We start from the raw sequence: 18,558 nt of genomic DNA, 5'->3' as shown, positions 1-18,558 counted from the left end.
AACACTAAAAATTTAAGGCTAGTACAGAATTTGTAAAATGAAGAAAATATCGGCAGGGTAGCTGCAGTAGCCATTAGCCACATGTTGCTACAGAGCACTTGAAATCTGGATAGTGAGATTGAGTAATTGTATTTTAATTACATTTTTTAATTTAGTTTTTTAAATACTACATGTTGCTAATGACCTACTAAATAGTCCAGGAATAGAAAGCATTTTAAAGCAGTAATAAGTAGCTCATTAAATCAGAGAAATACAAATATTCTCTATACCCTTTAAGATATCCATCGTTTTCTTTTTTAACCCCAGTCTTTGACTTGAAAAATTTTGTGGCATAAAGAGTTGCACAGGTTATACTTTAGAAGAAAATGAGTATTCCCCCCAAAAATGAAAACTAATTAAGATTTTAGGGATTTTACTTTTTCTTTTGTAATTGCATAAAAAATGGGAAAATAACTGAAGCAGAATTTCAATGTGAAGACTTTTTTGCTATAATCATTAGTTTTAAAGGTACTGTTAATTTAGCATGTTTCCCTACATTTTTCTTCAAGTATCTTCTATCATGAATTCCCTTTTAATGAACTGTAGGTAATTTAAAATAAATTCCTACAACATAAAAAAATCAAATAGCTGGAGAATGCAATTAAATAAAAACTAATACCTTTATATTCATCAGGATGTTCCTCATATTCCATGCAAAATGTAAGAAATTTCATTAACATTCGCTTTTCTACCATACTAAGTTGTTTGCTGTTAAAAACATCTGCTCTGGAACAAGGAACCTGAAAAAAAATATGACAATATTAAGAAACTGCTTCTTTATGATACAAGTATTACAAATAAAAATTTCTTCTCTTACATATACAGGATTATTTCCATTCTGGTCAGAATATTCCATGTTACCTCTGTCTAGTTCGAATGGCATCTCTGTTAACTTCAGAGCTAATTAACTTGTGAGTTCTCTTTCTTAATTCTGCCAAGTTGCTTCTCATGCCACTGAAAGGCCAATGGCATATCACCCTTACCAGGAAAGAAGTGACAGCTTAAATCTACCAGTGCTGCCTGAAACTAATACTTTCTCAATACCAACATTAAGCTGTGGAATAACTCATGAGAAAATTAACATGAGAAACTGTAACTGAGCAAAGCTTACACTTTGCACTTGTAAATCACTTGGCAGGATTAGAATTTACTGCTTTACCAAGGAGTAACAATCTTACTGCTTATCCTTCCAAAACAACCCATAATAACTTCAACTCATAACCAGATACAATACTTGGTAAGCACAGTACCTGTTCCACTCTTCCTTCTCGAAATGCAAGAATCCTGGTAATATTTTTAAACTCTGCATATCGACTAACATTAGATTTGATAAGAAGATCAATGAGCAATCCCCGAGAATACAGCAGCTGTATAAAGAAAATATTTTAGAGAATAAGGTAAAAGGTGCAACAGCGGAAAATTGATAAGTGCTAAATATACAAAATTCAGTTATATTTTAAATTATTTATAAAAAAGTATACCTTTAAATATTATAGTACATATTATGACAACTTCATAACTGATTATCTAAAACTCAAAATCCAAAAAACTGTAAAAATGATCCATACTGACATAAGGCACTTCTGTCTTTATCTGTCCCTCTTAATGTGAATATTCGTACATTTCTCTGCAGAAATATTAGTGGGTTTAGACACAGAGTGCCTCTTGGACCCTGCTAAGAACGTTACATAATACATACCATATCAGCAGTCTCAATATTAATTTATACTATATTTTTTAGAAGTCTGAATGATAAGACATACTAGGCCCCTGTAGGCCAGGTGGTTGTAAAAAATCAGACTGATGGACCTCCCCAACCCACCAAAAAAGAAAGAGATAAGTGATGTACTTCCACTAAAATACTCCAATAACAAGGTCCCTCTATAATCCAAGCAGTCTTGGTTTATATGAAGTATGTGTTTGTCAATAAGTAAGAATGACAGTTACTTCCAGCACGTATACAAAGGATTGATTTAACCTTTCAAAATCTCTCATAACTACTCTCAGAAACACAAAAACAATAATTTAAACAGTATTATCTGTCATACTGTGAATTGAGCCATATGGTTAAATGCTAAATGTTTGGCTAAATCTATGTCTATAAGTTGATAAATGTTAAAAATGTAAATGCGGGGCCGGCACAGTGGCATAGTGGGTTAAGCCTCTGCCTGCGGTGCTGGCATCCCATATGGGCACCGGTTTGAATCCCGGCTGCTCCTCTTTTCTGATCCAGTTCTCTGCTTATGGCCTGGGAAAGCAGCAGAAGATGGTCCATGTGCTTGAACTCTTGCACCCATGTGGGAGACCAGGAAGAAGCTACCTGGCACCTGGCTTCAGATCAGCCCAGCTCCGGCCATTGCGGCCATTTGGGGAGTAAACCAGTGGATGGAAACTTTCTCTCTCTCTCTCTGTAACTCTGCCTCTCAAATAATAAATATATCTTTAAAAAAATTTTAAAATTAAAAAATGTGTTACACTATAATATATGAGGATGAGGAAATAAAATTAGCTTTACTATACAAATATAAACATAATCTCAAAAACCAATCTTACTCAATTCATCAAGTATCCAACAGGTCAAGAAATACTTTCTGTACATCAGTAGAAGCTAACTGAAATTTTATAAAAGGTCAGCATTGTTTAGAACAAACAAAATGGGAATCACATTTTTAAGCAAATCTGATTATTCTGACTAAATATGGCATGTTACTTGATTAGATTCCTCTTAACACACCATGCAACCAATACAGCTCATACTTTTAAGAATATAATGTCATTTTAATACTATAATAATAATAAACACAGGCACTTCAAAAATCTCATTTGTTTAAACAACAAATATTTGTAAGAATCCCTCAAAAGTCATAATGACAAATATAAACATATGTAAAATCTTCATGTAATAAAATCTAGTAATATTTAAAGATATAATGCCAGCTTCAAAAATGCATTTGGCCTTCTGCCACGTGTTCCATCATGTGCACACTGGCAGTTGGTCACCCATCTCTATGAATTTATCTTCTCTGAATAAATTTGGCCTGGCTGTAGATTCATTCACTGCCTCCTCTCTATTCTGTGCCTCTTTTCCTAACATCTATGGTGCCCCGTGTGAGGAGGGGAGCAAGGAATCAGCATCTTGGCCAAACCAGCCGCTCCTGCATCCTCTGGCCAGAGCCCTTGAGCAGATCTCATCGCTGCACTCAACATGGGATCTCATTCTCAACCCATGGTATGGCTACCTGAGGTGAGCTGACCCTGAGTCAGTGATTTCAGAGTCAGCCAAGGAGCTACAAGGAATTCTTTCTCTTGGGGATTCGCCCTTCTCTCCTTGCCTTGGAATCTTGGAAATGCTTCCTGGTACAAGAAAAGAGTGCTTCTGAAGAAGTCAGCAGGCTGTGGGACTGGCTCTCTGCTATGGCCTGGGAAAGCAGTGGAAGATGGCCCAAGTGCTTGGGCCCCTGCCCCCAGTGGGCAGAAGCTCCTGGCTTCTGGCTTCTGATCAGCACAGCTCCGGCCACTGCGGCCATCTGGGAAGTGAACCAGCAGATGAAGACCAATCTCTCTCTCCCTCTCTCTGCTTTTCAAATAAATACATAAATCTTTGAAAATACATTTATGTAAATATAAAAATAATATATAATTTTGACTTCAGAATAATTAGTGCATAAAAGGTTTGATGCAATGTTCATTATTTCTTTTGTAAGAAGTACAATTTACTTTAGTTTTTAGAGTTGTTCTCTGACAAGATTTTATAACCATGGTTGTCTAATATCTTAGTTTCTTAAAAAATCTATAATTGTTAAAAATAAGTTAGTAAACACAAAAGATAAATATTTTCAAATTCATGTACTGTTGTTTGTAAAATATGTAAAATGCATTAGGCCTTTTAGTAAATATTTTTCATAAACTGTTGATATATGACAAACCATTTTAATTACTTTTAAGTAACTATGTGTTAAGATTCTATACATTCTTTGAAATGTTTTATACTTAATTTAGAGGCTTTAAAAGATTATTGCAAAATGGAAATTAAAAAACCAGCAAGCAGGAGAGAGAGAAATATTTTGGAAGTTCCAGACATGAGAATGTGTCTTAGTAAGTAAAGCTACTTCAATTAAGGGGAAAAGTAAGCAATGTTTGACTTAAAGTGACACAGCTGATGTCCTTTAAGGAGGCAGAGGAATGATATAAAACAAATAATTGAGGAAATGTTATAGGTTTGTGGAAAAATCTTGTATGAGATTAATTTGAGATTAGAAGGAAATTATTACATGGGTTTCTATAACTTGGGCATTGTTATGAAAGGTACACTGATATAGAACTAGGATTTATTCCCCTATATTAAAACAATAAAGTTTCTAAAAACATATACAGAAATATATTAGTAAATATCTGCAAAGTGTCTTGATCTTCAATTTCAAAATCTTTTTCTAAATACATTTTCTCCTCTTAATAGTTTCTGCTTATATAATTATTCCCTCTGACAATTTTCTAGCTATCTTCTGTAAGCTATTTTATGTTCCTTGGATTCGACACTGTCATGGCCTGACTTGACATATAAAATGTTTATATAAAAAGCCATTTGATGAGATCCCAGTGGAAAGAACAGGTCTTCAAAGAAGGAGGTACCTTTCTCTGAAGGGAGGAGAGAACCTCCACTTTGACTATGACCTTGTCTAAAGAAAATAAGAATCGGAGAACTCAGAGGGCTTCCATAGCCTTGGAAACTCATGACTGGAGCATAGGGAGATTACTGATGCCATAGACAGGAGTGTCAATTGGTAAAGTCAACAACAGGAGTCACTGTGCACTTACTCCTCATGTAGGATCTCTGTCCTTAATGTGCTGTGCATTGAGATTTAATGCTATAACGAGTACTCAAACAATATATTTCACTTTGTGTTTCTATGGGGGTGCAAACTGTTGAAATCTTTACTTAATGTATACTAAACTGATCCTCTGTAAAAAAAAAAAAAAAAAGAAATTATCAACTCCCAACTTGACTCTCACTGGGATTAAACATGACAATAGGTCTGATCTGATTTCATCATCATTTAAAAAAAAATCATCTATTATTTTTCACTTTATGTTTCTGTGTGGGAGCAAACTGTTGAAATCCTTACTTAAAGTATACTAAGCTGATCTTCTGTATATTAAGATAATCGAAAATGAATCTTGATGTGAATGGAAGGGGAGAGGGAGTGGGAAAGGGGAGGGTTGTGGGTAGGAGGGACGGTATGGGGGGGAAGCCATTGTAATCCATAAATCGTACTTTGGAAATTTATATTCATTAAATAAAAGTTAAAAAAATAAAAAAAAAGCCATTTGACTCTTTAATGACAAAAAATGCATTTAAAATACCATGTAAAAGTAAAAACAACTTCCAATTAGACTAGAGTTTTTTTTTTCTGAAGGTGTGCCATATTTAAACTTAAATCTCAATTTTACCTTACTCTGTGTGACCTACCACAGTCATTTCATAGTGATAAGACTAAAGAATATGGTAATTTGATTAAAATGACTTGAACTAAATTTAATAATTAATTTTTGCTGCCCTTGGCATTTTGGTTTCATAATTATTAGAGTTCAGACTAATGAAATGAATTTTAATTGTCTTTAAGTATTTCCTCTTTGGTTACCTTCTCTTTCAGTCTGAGCAGGATAATACTATGTATTTTATTTGACCAATTTAGCCTGATCTATTATTTTTAAAAGGTTATATTCACGGTTATGGCTTGTAAACTGTAAATCTCCAAAGTACTTGGGTCTTACACCATGAGAACTTTGGGATGGAATACACATAGAAATATCAAGAAGCTTGGAGATATCAAAAGGATTTTAGGAAAGAGGTAGGGCTTAAGATAGATACGTCAATCATCCTAAACTTAGATGTGTTAATGAAATTATTAGAACACATGAAATTTCCAGGGAGTGCCCAAATACCCCAATAACATATAACACACTGCTCTACACCATTCAGTATTGGTGAATACTTTATACCATTCAGTATTCAGTTCAGGAAATGAGAAACATTCTTTAAAATGACCAAAAAAAAAACTCTTAAAAAAAAAAATCCCCTGTGTTGCTATGGTTACAGTCTTTAGATACTTCTGCATTTTTGAAACAATAATTATATTTATGAACCTATGAAAACATGCATGACAAAGTATAACTGCCTAATCAACTGCCTCTAGACATTTTTTTTAATTTATTTACCCTAAGAGATCCAATATTGCTAACCAATAAATCCTGAGAAAATATCCGGATATCTCCTTCACAATCTATTCAAATGTCTCAGTTTCTAATTAAACTTCTCCTTTCCACAACCAGTATTCATTTTCTTAGAAAGTTAAAGTTTCCTATGCTAAGTCCTACAATTGAATAGCATCATTTTCTATCACTTTCCTGTGGAAAATGTATATTTCACATATTACATCTTAGACACATTTATGAAATAGCCTTGATTCTTAACTACATTTATATCATTATATCCCAAGTTCTAAGTAACTAACTCAAAATGAAATTTTCAGACAAAGCCCATTTACTATATGACTAGTTCAGTTTTTTGTTGAGTTTCTGTTGTTCACTTCTCTTTAAAGTACTGCTCATAAGAACTGGAAGGTTATTATTGTGTTAGGATTAAACTTCCATCTAGAGACAAATAACCAAGTTAAAATGGAAAGAATGCTAGATTTCAAAGCATGACAAGGTCAAAGAAGATGGAGAAGGCAGAATCATAGTTCAGAAATATGAAGTAGGATCAAGGCAATAGCCAACTCAGATCATGACAGAATCAGATACAAAGTGCTACATGATAAAAAAAAAAAAGGATAGTAAAAAGATAATCATATTTTCAGGCATCTAGTTCAAAGGGAACAGGAAAACAATATACAATTGCAGCAGCAAAATGTGAGCAGAATGCATTGGTCCCTTTCTTTCCCCTATCATTTGGAACTTGAGGAAAACTCAGTATTTTGAAAAGCCTAGTTTTGAGTCAAGTCTGATGTTATTCACTTCTCTTTAATTCCTCATAGTTTGCCTTTAACTTAAAGAGATTTGGTCTCTATTTTCACTCTATTTTTACCTAGCCCTGTATCGTGAGCCTTTAAGATCATGATCTTTTATCCCATTGGTTTTCTAGACTCTTACACTAAGCCTTGCTTCCTAGAAACACAAGGCAACTTCGTACCCTCCTAAGATCCAGGAAAACTTCTCTAAGTCACACTAAAATTAATGTTAGAGTTAAGGGTGGAAACATAAAAGACAAAAGCATCTTTAGCGTCTTCCCACTACTTAATTATCCTCCAGAACCCTCAAATCTGAACACAGAATTTTCAAAAATGCACTGGTTCATCATATATCAAGGATTAAAAAAAAGTTGACGTAAATTGACTGTCAAAAACATGGATTAGTAAATGGGTTCATTAGAGTGTTTTTTAAATGGAATTCACACATCCAAGCATTAGAAGAATATTCTGATGCACTATGTGGTTTAATACAAAAGTATTTAAGTACAAAAATATTGTTTAATTATAGATCAGAAAAGCACATTAAAAGCAGTTTAATGTGCACATTCTGAAGTGCTTTCAATCTTAAAGAATATTTTAAATGAATTATAAACTTCTGGTTAGTATCTCTTTATACAATAAATGCTCTGTATTTCAGAGAATAAAATAATTAAAAATTGGATTTATGGACCAAGATGTTATGTTTAATCAATTAGAAGTTAGCCTTGTTCTACGATAATATGGGTAAAATCGGTACTTACCTTTGATACCAAATCAATATTAAATCTCCTGCCTTCTTTAATAATTTGTGAGTAAGTAATCCTATTTTTCTTTGGTTGCTCTATGGTGTCTGCTGCTGTAGGCACATTTGTGCTTGTTTCTTCTTCTGAAGTTTTATCATCACAATGGTCGCCTTTCTCCCCTGTTGCTTCAGCATCATTTACTTCTGGGGCACTCTCTGGATCACTGCTTGGAGTTTGTTCTGCGGACATTTCGCAGCTCACGATGCTTAATGACTCATCTTCTGTAGGCAGGCAGGCAGAATCTGCAGCTTCTGTGGAGTTCGCAGATGTCACAGATGCGTGATTTTTCTGCAATGCACCAGCTTCTTCAACATCTTCATGCAAATCCTGACTAATAAGAAATCACAATAATTAACATCATGCTTTTGATAATTCTATCCTGTTACTTTTTTTAATATTGCTTAACTTTGCATGGCAATTTTTCCTTACCCTTTTTATCTTATAAAATTCAAGTGTATGTTCTGCCTTAGGTGAGCCAGACATTAAACATTTATCTGTAAGTTTTCAATGCAATATGAAACATAATTAAGATTTGATAAAAAGAGTTCAGGGTTTAAAAAGTCACACAATTATTTTTATTAATTTAAGGCAGACAAGGGAATTGTATTTGAAGCAAATCAACTTAATGCTTAAGAGTATAGACTGCAGAATTAACACATCCTCTAACCAGTTAGCTCTGTGTACACAGGCAAGATACTTACATTCTCTGAGACCTAAATTACTTCTCTATAACCTAGGAATAACATCACCTACCTCCCTTACAAAGTTGTTCTGAAGATCAAATGAAGTACTATATGCAAAGAATATGGCACAGTGCTGGGGACACAGTAAGTGCTCAATGATGGATATCAAAGATCATTAATACTGAGAATTCTTGACTCAGTGGTGTACAGAGGTATAATCTTCACTGAAGTGGGGGCAAAAATCTGCCATGAAAAGTTTAAATTGGTCTACCTCAATGTGTAATCGAACAAAATCTGTATTCTTTCCTGTCAACTATTCTTTCAGTACTGACATCTATCACTCTCCTGGAAGGCCCATTCTTAAAGTTATTACTAGAGTTAACATTCTCAGTCTATCATTTTCTTGTCTGCATCATGAATTTCCCTATTATATTTCATCCTCCCCAGAATCCACTATTTTCACTGGATTTCCCTAATGCTCAATACCTGACCCAATTGTATGTGATAGTCTCTGGCAAGCAAACATCTGCTCATTGATATTCCAAGAACAGTTGCCCTTCCTTATGTCAAATGTAAACCCCTCATAAAAATCTTCATCTTCCTGTCTGTAAACTAAAACATTTTCTTCTTTTACTAATTTTCTGGTCTCATCCTCACCTACATTCCAACATGCTATCTCTGATCTCCGTGTTTTGGCCCAGATCATTTTTTTTTCTGGATTAGCCTTTCCACTGCAAATAAAATCACAACTCCCCATTCCCAAACGTAATCACATACTTTAACAATCTATCTATTTTAAGGAGAAGTTTAAATTTTACTTTCAAGAAGTCTTTCTTGATCCAACCATATTCAGTAACTCTGCTGTTCCATGCTCTTATAATACACAAATGCAGCTTCCCTTGAAATTTTTAAAAAATCAATTCCTTTTTCATAGTCCTTGGTTGTTCAGCACATACTTTATTTTTAGAACTATATTTTTCTCTTGAGCAAAGACATGTACACCTCTTCCTTGTGTCCTTTTCAAAATATCCACTGTACTGTTATATAATATATAGATGTGATATCTATTAAATACTTGAAGAATACATGATTTGCATATGCAATAGATTTTCTTTATTAAACAAACATTTATAAAAACATAAAAGATTAGGTGAGGAAAACATGCTATATAATAAATGTTAAAAAGTAGGTACAGTGAAAAAATGAAGTACCTTATTAAAATTAACATAGTAACTACAACAAAACAGAAAATATTGAAAGAATAATACTCAAATGTCAATGAAGTAAAATGTCTTATTTGTTGTTAAAGCAATTTAATGAAATACAATGAAAAAAGGAATTGATATCATTAATGATATAGCAATATTTTTCAGAGTTAGGAAACTATAATGGGAAGAACATCCAATTTCTACTCCTTAATGCCCTACTTGGGAGACATCAAGCAAGTCTCTCAATCTCTCAGATTCCTCACGTATAAAATGGAGATCAGGCACAGACAATTTTGTTCAGCAGTTAAAATGCTGTTTAGGGTGTCCATGTCTTAAATCAGAGTGCCTGAGTTTGATTCTTGGCTCCAGCCCCTAATTGCAGCTTCCTGCCAGTATAGAACCTGGGAGGCAGAAATAACGGATCAAACATTCTTGCCACTCACAGGAGAGACCTGGATTGAGTTCCCAGCTTCCAATCCAGCCCAGCCCAGACTACTGCAGGGATCAGAGAATGAACCAAAAAAAGGAAGCATGTGCTGTCTCTCTTGCTTGCTCCCTTTTACTCTCTGTGCTTCTTAAATTTTTTAAATGGGGATCAATTCATCCGCCTTACCTTTGCATGAGACTGTTAAATGAGCTATTCTATGTTAAAAGTATTTTATAAGCTCTAAAAAGCTCAAATATAAGACATTAATCTAATTTAGGATATTCTAAAATTGTCTGCGATGAAAGCTCCTTGGCCACATAAACACGCAATAGCCCCACAGACATTAACAACGTTAAAAATGAAGAATGGCAATATGAAATGTGATTTGTCTGTTTTCTACATAATTGTTCATGCTCTGTATTCACTTTTGTTATTATGAAAGCCAATAAAACTAAAATGTGTTCCATAAGGGATCCAAAGTGACAACTTTCAGCAAAAGTTCCACGCCTGATCATTAAACTACGAAATGACATGATAATTAATTATATTTTACAGCTAAGACAAACAATAACAACCTCTCTTATTACAGACCATGATGATGACACTGTGAAAATGGAGCAAGCAACTGACCTGGTTAGTGGCTTTCTGTATTTTCCTTTGGAGGACTTTATAGAGTGAATGAAATGTATTAGCCAATGTGAGACTATACAGAAGATATAAGTCAAAATACCACTTATTTAAAGTATAAATGTAAGGAAAGAAATTATTTTTTGGGAATTTGTTCAGTATACATAAACTCTTAAGTTTCATTGCTCTCAACAAAATTTGGTAGAATTCCAAAACCACAAAACACAAGCAATAAAAACACAAAACATTGTCCTCAATTTCCACTAAAAATAACCATGGTATTTTGGCAAATTTGCCAACATTGAGGTTAATACCTAACAAGAAGTTATCAAGATACCAAAATACTTCTAAAACTGTAATTCCTCAGTAAACAAAATTCTGATAATAAAAAGGGATATCTTCTTCCACGTTTAAAATTTTATATCTAAGAAAAGTCTTACCCTGAGGGTTATAGCCCTCCCAAAAATGTTAGAATTTTATTAATTTAAATGTATTGAAAACTACGAAAACTTACTTATCAATTATAAAATGAGATTATAAGCCCTCAAAAGAACTTTTGTGTTTTGAACTATTACAATGATTTTCACATATAATGCTTATTATCATTATTTCTTATAAAAAATTCACTACCAAAGTAGATTTCAAACTAAATCTAGTTCTCAGATTCTTTCCTCTACATAGTTAAATATTTAGGAACATTATCACTTAGAGTTGAGTAGATCTTTCAGCAAAAAAACCCACAAAAAGCTAAAAAGGTATGGCTGGGAAGCATAGAAATAAATAAAAATTCATCATGAAGGAAACTAATGTGATAGATTTTTAAATAAAAGATTAGAAATTATAAAAAAAGATATAATGTTATCAATATTGTTAATTTGAATTCCACAGGCCATTTACCATACGGTATAACAATATTTTTGAGATGATTTTCCCAAAGTATAACTGCTGAATACTGTTTGCATAAATACATTTTTAATTGTCAAATCTATAAATAACCTTGAAATTTTGGAGGTATAAATTCTGGTATTATCTAGTACTGCTTATCAATTAATGATACTAACAAAGAGCACCTCCAAGCGAATGTGTCTTATTAATGCCTTGTAATAGTCACCCTTTTAGATAAGTCAAATGAAAACTGCCAACCAGCTGGTTAATCTATTCAGCACAGGTGTTCACTATTTATTGTTCAGCCATTTGCACTTTTTCCTCCAAAACACCTTGTTGCAGAGACTGTATTCTTTTGAGGTGTGCATTTTGTTCAAAGGCTATTCATTTCTAATTTGCATGATATATGTTATACAGCCACCCAGATGTTCATTACTGAGATAAACATTTAAATGGTTACTTGTAAGAACTACAAAAAGACTATCCAAAAATTGTGGTTCTAGAAAAGAGCAATATTAAAAATACATTGTAATCAACTTTGAATTGCTATAATATATTGATAGATACATTTCCCTAATTATTACAAGTTTAAAACATTAACATATACTGTAGAATACAATTGAAATATTACCCTCTTGTCATATTTCTCCAAGCACTAAACTTTACATGGTGGTACACAGCAGGTACACTGGTTGCATACTCAGTAACCATTAACCTCTCCCTCCTTGCTATACCTCAATGCTGTTCCAATATCAGACTGAAGGTATCGAGTCCTGGGGCTTGGATTTTGACTGCTCGAAACTAATTATGGTCATTTTACCTCCCTTTTGGTGGTGACTGATTTAGAAATGAGCATATTATTCAGTTTTAGCCAGTGAGATAAGGAAGAGTTTACTGGAGGCTCTTGGTAATGATTTTCCATGAAAAAAAAAAAAGTGCACACGTGCTAGGAAAAACTCTTCCCCCTTCCATTTGCGATTAGAGATTTCTATGGTCTAAGAATCTGTTTGGAAAGCTAAGAGAAGTGCAGAACAGATGCCCCAGTGCTCTTAGGTGCTGAGGCTACATAATTAACAAATCATCCCCCTACCTATCACCACCTATATACTCTGTCCACTTGTTTAAGCCACATTTAGTTGGGCATCATGTCATCTGCAGCCTTAAACAAATGTATCATACACAGTTGTACAGCTTCCTGTAAACTGTAAAAACTGCAGGTGATTTTTACTTCTTTTGTCTTATTAGTGTTATTCCATTGCTATTGTTGCTCAAGAAGAACATATTGCTGGAATAATTTTTAAGATAAAATTTTAGAACTAAAAATAAGTAGTTTTAGATGCCTGTTTGAATAAAAATCTTAATTTTGGTATTAATTCTCTAGAGTTGGTTCATTTGAACCTGAACTTTCATCCTGCTTTAACCTTATACCAGGAAAAGGGGGAAAAAATGCTCAATATGCAAATAATAGGGCAAGAAGTAATCGTCGATATTTAAAAAAATCTCTTCTCACTAAAGAAACCATATGACATTATACAATTAACAAGCAAACAACTTTTACCCAAGAATCACTTGAGTTTGTATAACATTAAATGTGAATTAATAACTTTTCATGGTCTGTTGCATATTTAAATTTAGAATGACAGCTTTTATTCCCTCATGTAAACTATATTCTGTGGCATGTAAACTACAGCCATGACCATTAAAGGATACTAGATTCATGCCACATCTAATACTAGGAGTTAGGTATTACACTATATATCAACATATACATTGGGGCCGGTGCTGTGGCGTAGCGGGTAAAGCCGCCACCTGCAGTGCCAGCATCCCATATGGGCACTGGTTTGTGTCTGGCTGCTCCACTTCCGATCCAGCTCTCTGCTATGGCCTGGGAAAGCAGTAGAAGATGGCCCAAGCCCTTGGATCCCTGCACCCACGCGGGAGACCCAGAAGAGGTTCCCGGCTTCGAATCGGCACGGCTCTGGTCATTGTGGCCATCTGGAGAGTGAACCAGCAGATGGAAGACCGATCTCTCTCTCTCTCTCTCTCTCTCTCTCTCTCTCTCTCTGCCTCTTCCTCTTCTGTAACTCTGCCTTTCAAATAAATAAATAAATCTTGAAATATATATATATATTAAACTAGTAAATTAAAGAAGTAAAATGTACATCCTAAGGTGCTCACCTTCACAATGGAAACACTTTATTTACAGGGTTGTAGGGTCCCTTTGATGTGCATACATATTTACCAGCTAACTGAAATATAACATAATACAATGGCCATAGCACAGGCTTTTGAGTTTGATAAATATACGTTCAAATTCTTGCTTTCCTACCTCTGGCTGTCCCTGAGCTTCTGTTTATTCACCAGTAAGATGTATCAACAGCTCATGCACATGGCTGTTACACAGAATGAAATTAAACGTAATAAACTATGTAATGCACCAGGTAACATCAGTAGCCTGAAAGATGTTATCCAATAAGTGCTAGTCCTTTTTCCTTTCCCTCCCATAAGTCAATGATGTGATCACATATATACAAAATCATTTCAATGTAAAAGTTTTTATATAGCAAAAATATTTCTAGGTCCAAAATAAAAATTATCCCACAATTTTAACTAGCACTCAAGATAACCAAGTTTTGATAAAACAATCTGGATATTTCTTTAAAGTATGTCACAGATTGACTTAACTATGATAAAAGGTTGATCAGTTTATATTTAGCAGTTAGCCTAACTGTATAGTAACTCAAAGCATTAAACATTCAAATGATCATTAAAACCTTTTCACTGTTCAATTCAAAATAGTTGTTGAAAATGAGTAATCTCCACAGCAACAATAAAGAAAAATTATCCTATATGTTTACAGTAGAATATACTGTTCTTGACTTGCCAAGTACTTGGAGGCATTTCCCAAGCATTGGTGATGGCTTTGCATTCTAACTCAGTCCTACTGGCAAGCAAAGTTAAAAATCAGGAGACTTCTGATATGGCTATAATATTATTTATGGGGGCAGAAATTTGGCATGGAAGTTAAGTTGCCACTTGGGACACTGCACCCATACTGAGTGCCTGGTTAAGACTCTCAGCTACTCCACTTCTAATCCAGCTTCCTGCTAATGCACACCCTAGGAGATAGTAGATTACAGGCCAAATATTGGGATTCCTGCCCTCCATGTGGGGGATCTGGATGGAGTTCCTGGCTCCTGGATTCAGACCAGCCCAGCCCTGGCTTTTGTAGGGATTTGGGGAGTAATGTATCTTCCAAAGGAAGGAAGGTAGATCAATTAATCAATCTCAATTTTTCTCTCTCACTCTTCCTGTCAAATGAAATGAAAATCAAATAATTTTAAAACGTATTATTTAAAGTTTATAGTCAAGAGATACATACTTGATTCCCCCTTGATGTTAAATAACCAAGTGGCATATGTGGAAATCACACCATAGATTTTGACCTAATGAACAGCAACTCTGTAACTCATCTGATCTAAAAATGGGAAGACAAGTCATAATAGTTCAGCCTTTATATCATCTATAAAGATTGACAGGCAGAGTGTACAGTGAGAGAGAGACAGAGAGAAAGGTCTTCCTTTTCCATTGGTTCACCACCCAATGGCCGCTGTGCTGCAACCAGCGCACTGTGCTGATCCGAAGCCAGGAGCCAGGGGCTTCTTCTGGTCTCCCATGCGGGTGCAGGGCCCAAGCACTTGGGCCATCCTCCACTGCACTCTCGGGCCACAGCAGAGAGCTGGCCTGGAAGAGGAGCAACCGGGACAGAATCCAGCGCCCCGACCGGGACTAGAACCCGGGGTGCCGGTGCTGCAGGCAGAGGATTAGCCTATTGAGCCGCAGTGCCGGCAATAAAATAGACTTTTGGTGAGTGACCATTAAAGTACCAAATTTGGGAGAACTTGTCATATGGCCAGTGTGTTGATTTGAATTGCATATGCTGAGAGAGTAATGTGCAAGAACAACATTAGTAAGTGAGAGGCCCTAAATAATTGGCCAGCATTAGTGTACAATTACAAAGTTCTCAGGAAGTGATAATAACTTCCTTTATGAAAAAAAAGGTTCATTAAGTGAGCCTACGGATAAGTAGAAAATATAATTAACCTGTGTTATCTGGCTATGACAGAAAACACATGACTCACAAAAAATATTCTTAAAAAATAAAGAAAAATCAGTTGAAATGAAGACATAAAACTACTGCTCTTTGAAAAAAGACATGATTCTTTATGTAAAAAGAATCCTAAGGAATTTCCTTAAAAAAAAATCCTAGAACTAATAAGTTTACCAAAATTTCAGGATACATCCAAGATCAACACATAAAAATCAACTGCATTTCTAGTTCATAATTATGAATCTAAACTAAAAAGATAATCACACTTATAATGGCTCCAAAGAAAATTAAATACTTATACAATTAACAAAATATGTACATGACCAGCATGCTAATTAAATTCTGTTGAAGGAAATCAAAGATGATCTCCAAAAAGGGAGATTAAACAATGTCCAAAGATTGGATGAATCAAGATAACAATGATGTCCAATCTCCCCAAATTCATTACAACTTTAACATACTCTCTATCAAAATCTAAGCAATTTTTAATAGGCATAGACAAGTTTTTCAAAACACTTATATCGGAAGCCACAAACTCTAGAATAGCTAAAACAATCTTGACAAAAATAAACTGGGAGGGCCGGCACTGTGGCTCACTTAGTTAATCGTCCACCTGCGGCGCTGGCATCCATATGAGCACTGGTTCTGGTCCCAGTTGCTCCTCTTCCAGTCCAGCTCTCTGCTGTGGCCCGGGAGTGCAGTGGAGGATGGCCCAAGTGCTTGGGTGCCTGCACCGCATGGGAGACCAGGAGGAGGACCTGGCTCCTGGCTTCAGATCTGCGTAGCTCCGGCCATAACAGCCATTTGGGATTGAACCAACGGAGTGAAGACCTTTCTCTCTGTCTCTCTCACTGTCTAACTCTATCTGTCAAATAAATAAAAAATTAAAAAATAAATAAATTCGGAAAAATCATTCCACCTGATATTAAGGCCTATTATTGCCGGCGCCGCGGCTCAATAGGCTAATCCTCCACCTAGTGGCGCCGGCACACCGGGTTCTAGTCCCGGTCGGGGCGCCGGATTCTTTCCCGGTTGCCCCTCTTCCCAGGCCAGCTCTCTGCTGTGGCCCGGGAGGGCAGTGGAGGATGGCCCAACCAAGTAGTTGGGCCCTGCACCCCATGGGAGACCAGGAGAAGCACCTGGCTCCTGCCTTCGGATCAGCGCGGTGCGCCGGCCACAGCGCGCCAGCCGTGGCGGCCATTGCAGGGTGAACCAATGGCAAAAAGGAAGACCTTTCTCTCTGTCTCTCTCACTATCCACTCTGCCTGTCAAAAAAGAAAAAAAGGCCTATTATTATAACTGCAAAAATGAAGACAGTGAGGTATTGGTGGAGAAAAAGATCAATGGAACAGAATAAAAAAACAGAAACAGACACCCAAATATAGTCAATTTTTGACAGGTGCAAAAGTAATGCAATGGAGGAAGAATAGCATTTTTCAACAAATGGTGCTAAAGCAACTAGATATCCTTAGGTTGAAAAAAGGAAAAAAATAAAATAGGAATATCATCTCAACTCACCCTTTATACAACAAAATAAAACTATTTAACTGTTTTTTGTGCAGAGGAAGAAAATCTAAATATAGAGCTAGGTAGCTTTCTCAGACTGGACATCCAAAGCATAATCCACACACTCAAAAAAAATATAGCCTGGACTCATCAAAATTAAATATATCTACTCTTCAAAACCATCCTGTTTTAAAGAGGATGAGAAGACAAAATACAGAAGAGGGAACAATATTTTCTAACGACATATCTGACAAAAACCAGATATTTAGCATAGATAAAAACAAAAACCTCTAGAAACTAAAAAAAAAAAAAAAAAAAAAAAAAAAAAAAAAAAAAAAAAAGAAGAAGAAGAAAAGGAAAAAAAAATAAAAGCAAGCCAAAGACAGGAACAGACATTTCACTAATAAGGATATCTGGATGGCAAATATACACACCAAAAAATATTTAAAATCAACAATTAGCAAAATGCAAATTAAAACCACAGTGAGATATCACTATATACCCACCAAAATGGCTAAAATAAGAAAATGAGAACACTAAATGCAGGTGAGAATGTGGAGAAACTACATTATACAGATATTTTTGGTGAAAATGTAAAATGCTACAGTACCTCTAGAAAATGATTTGGCAGTTTAAAGCTACATATACAATAACCATATGACCCAGGAAGAACACACTTAAATATTCATTCCAGGGAAATGAAGACTTTTAGCTCAGAGAAATGTTCACGTAGAATTCTGTGCATGGAATTGAGTAGCAACTTTATTTGTAATAGCCCAAAACTGAAAATAGCCTAGATGTTTTTCCAGAGTGGGTTATTAAACAAAATAGTACAACCATACTGTGGAATAGTACTCAACAACAACAAAATGAACAAATTATTGATGTACACACAATCTGGATGAATCTCCAGGGAATCATGCTGAATGAGAAAAAAGTGCCAAAAAGTTACATATTATCCAGTTACGTTTAACACTCTCAAAATGATAAGATTATAGAGGTGAAAAACAGATCAGGGGTTCCCAGGAATTAGGGATGGTGAGGGGAGGGGTGAGGAGGAAATGAAGTATGGTTACAAGAAGACAACAGGAGGAATTCCTGTGCTAATGAAGTGTTCTGTAACTTGACTATAGTGATGGGCACAGGAACCTACGTGTGACAAAATTGTATAGAACTACATACACATACACACAAACCCTATGCGCATAAAATGTAATACAAACATCAATAACACATATGTAAAAAAGCAAAGAGTCAAGAAC

General features: G+C 35.1%; 1 protein-coding gene across 1 annotated transcript in view; it reads right to left on the bottom strand.

Moving 5' to 3' along the window:
- Positions 1-18,558, bottom strand: part of CHM (CHM Rab escort protein) — a 208,804-nt gene that overhangs the window by 105,700 nt on the left and 84,546 nt on the right. The window contains exons 5-7 of the mRNA XM_008272993.4: positions 7,808-8,180; positions 1,290-1,406; positions 659-779 (exon numbers count right to left, since the gene is read on the bottom strand). Coding sequence (XP_008271215.2) covers positions 659-779; positions 1,290-1,406; positions 7,808-8,180 — 611 coding nt within the window. The remainder of the gene's footprint in view (positions 1-658; positions 780-1,289; positions 1,407-7,807; positions 8,181-18,558) is intronic.

This window comes from Oryctolagus cuniculus, chromosome X (genome assembly GCF_964237555.1).
Source record: "Oryctolagus cuniculus chromosome X, mOryCun1.1, whole genome shotgun sequence".
Lineage (NCBI taxonomy): Eukaryota > Metazoa > Chordata > Mammalia > Lagomorpha > Leporidae > Oryctolagus > Oryctolagus cuniculus.
This window is presented reverse-complemented; position numbering and strand designations above follow the sequence as displayed.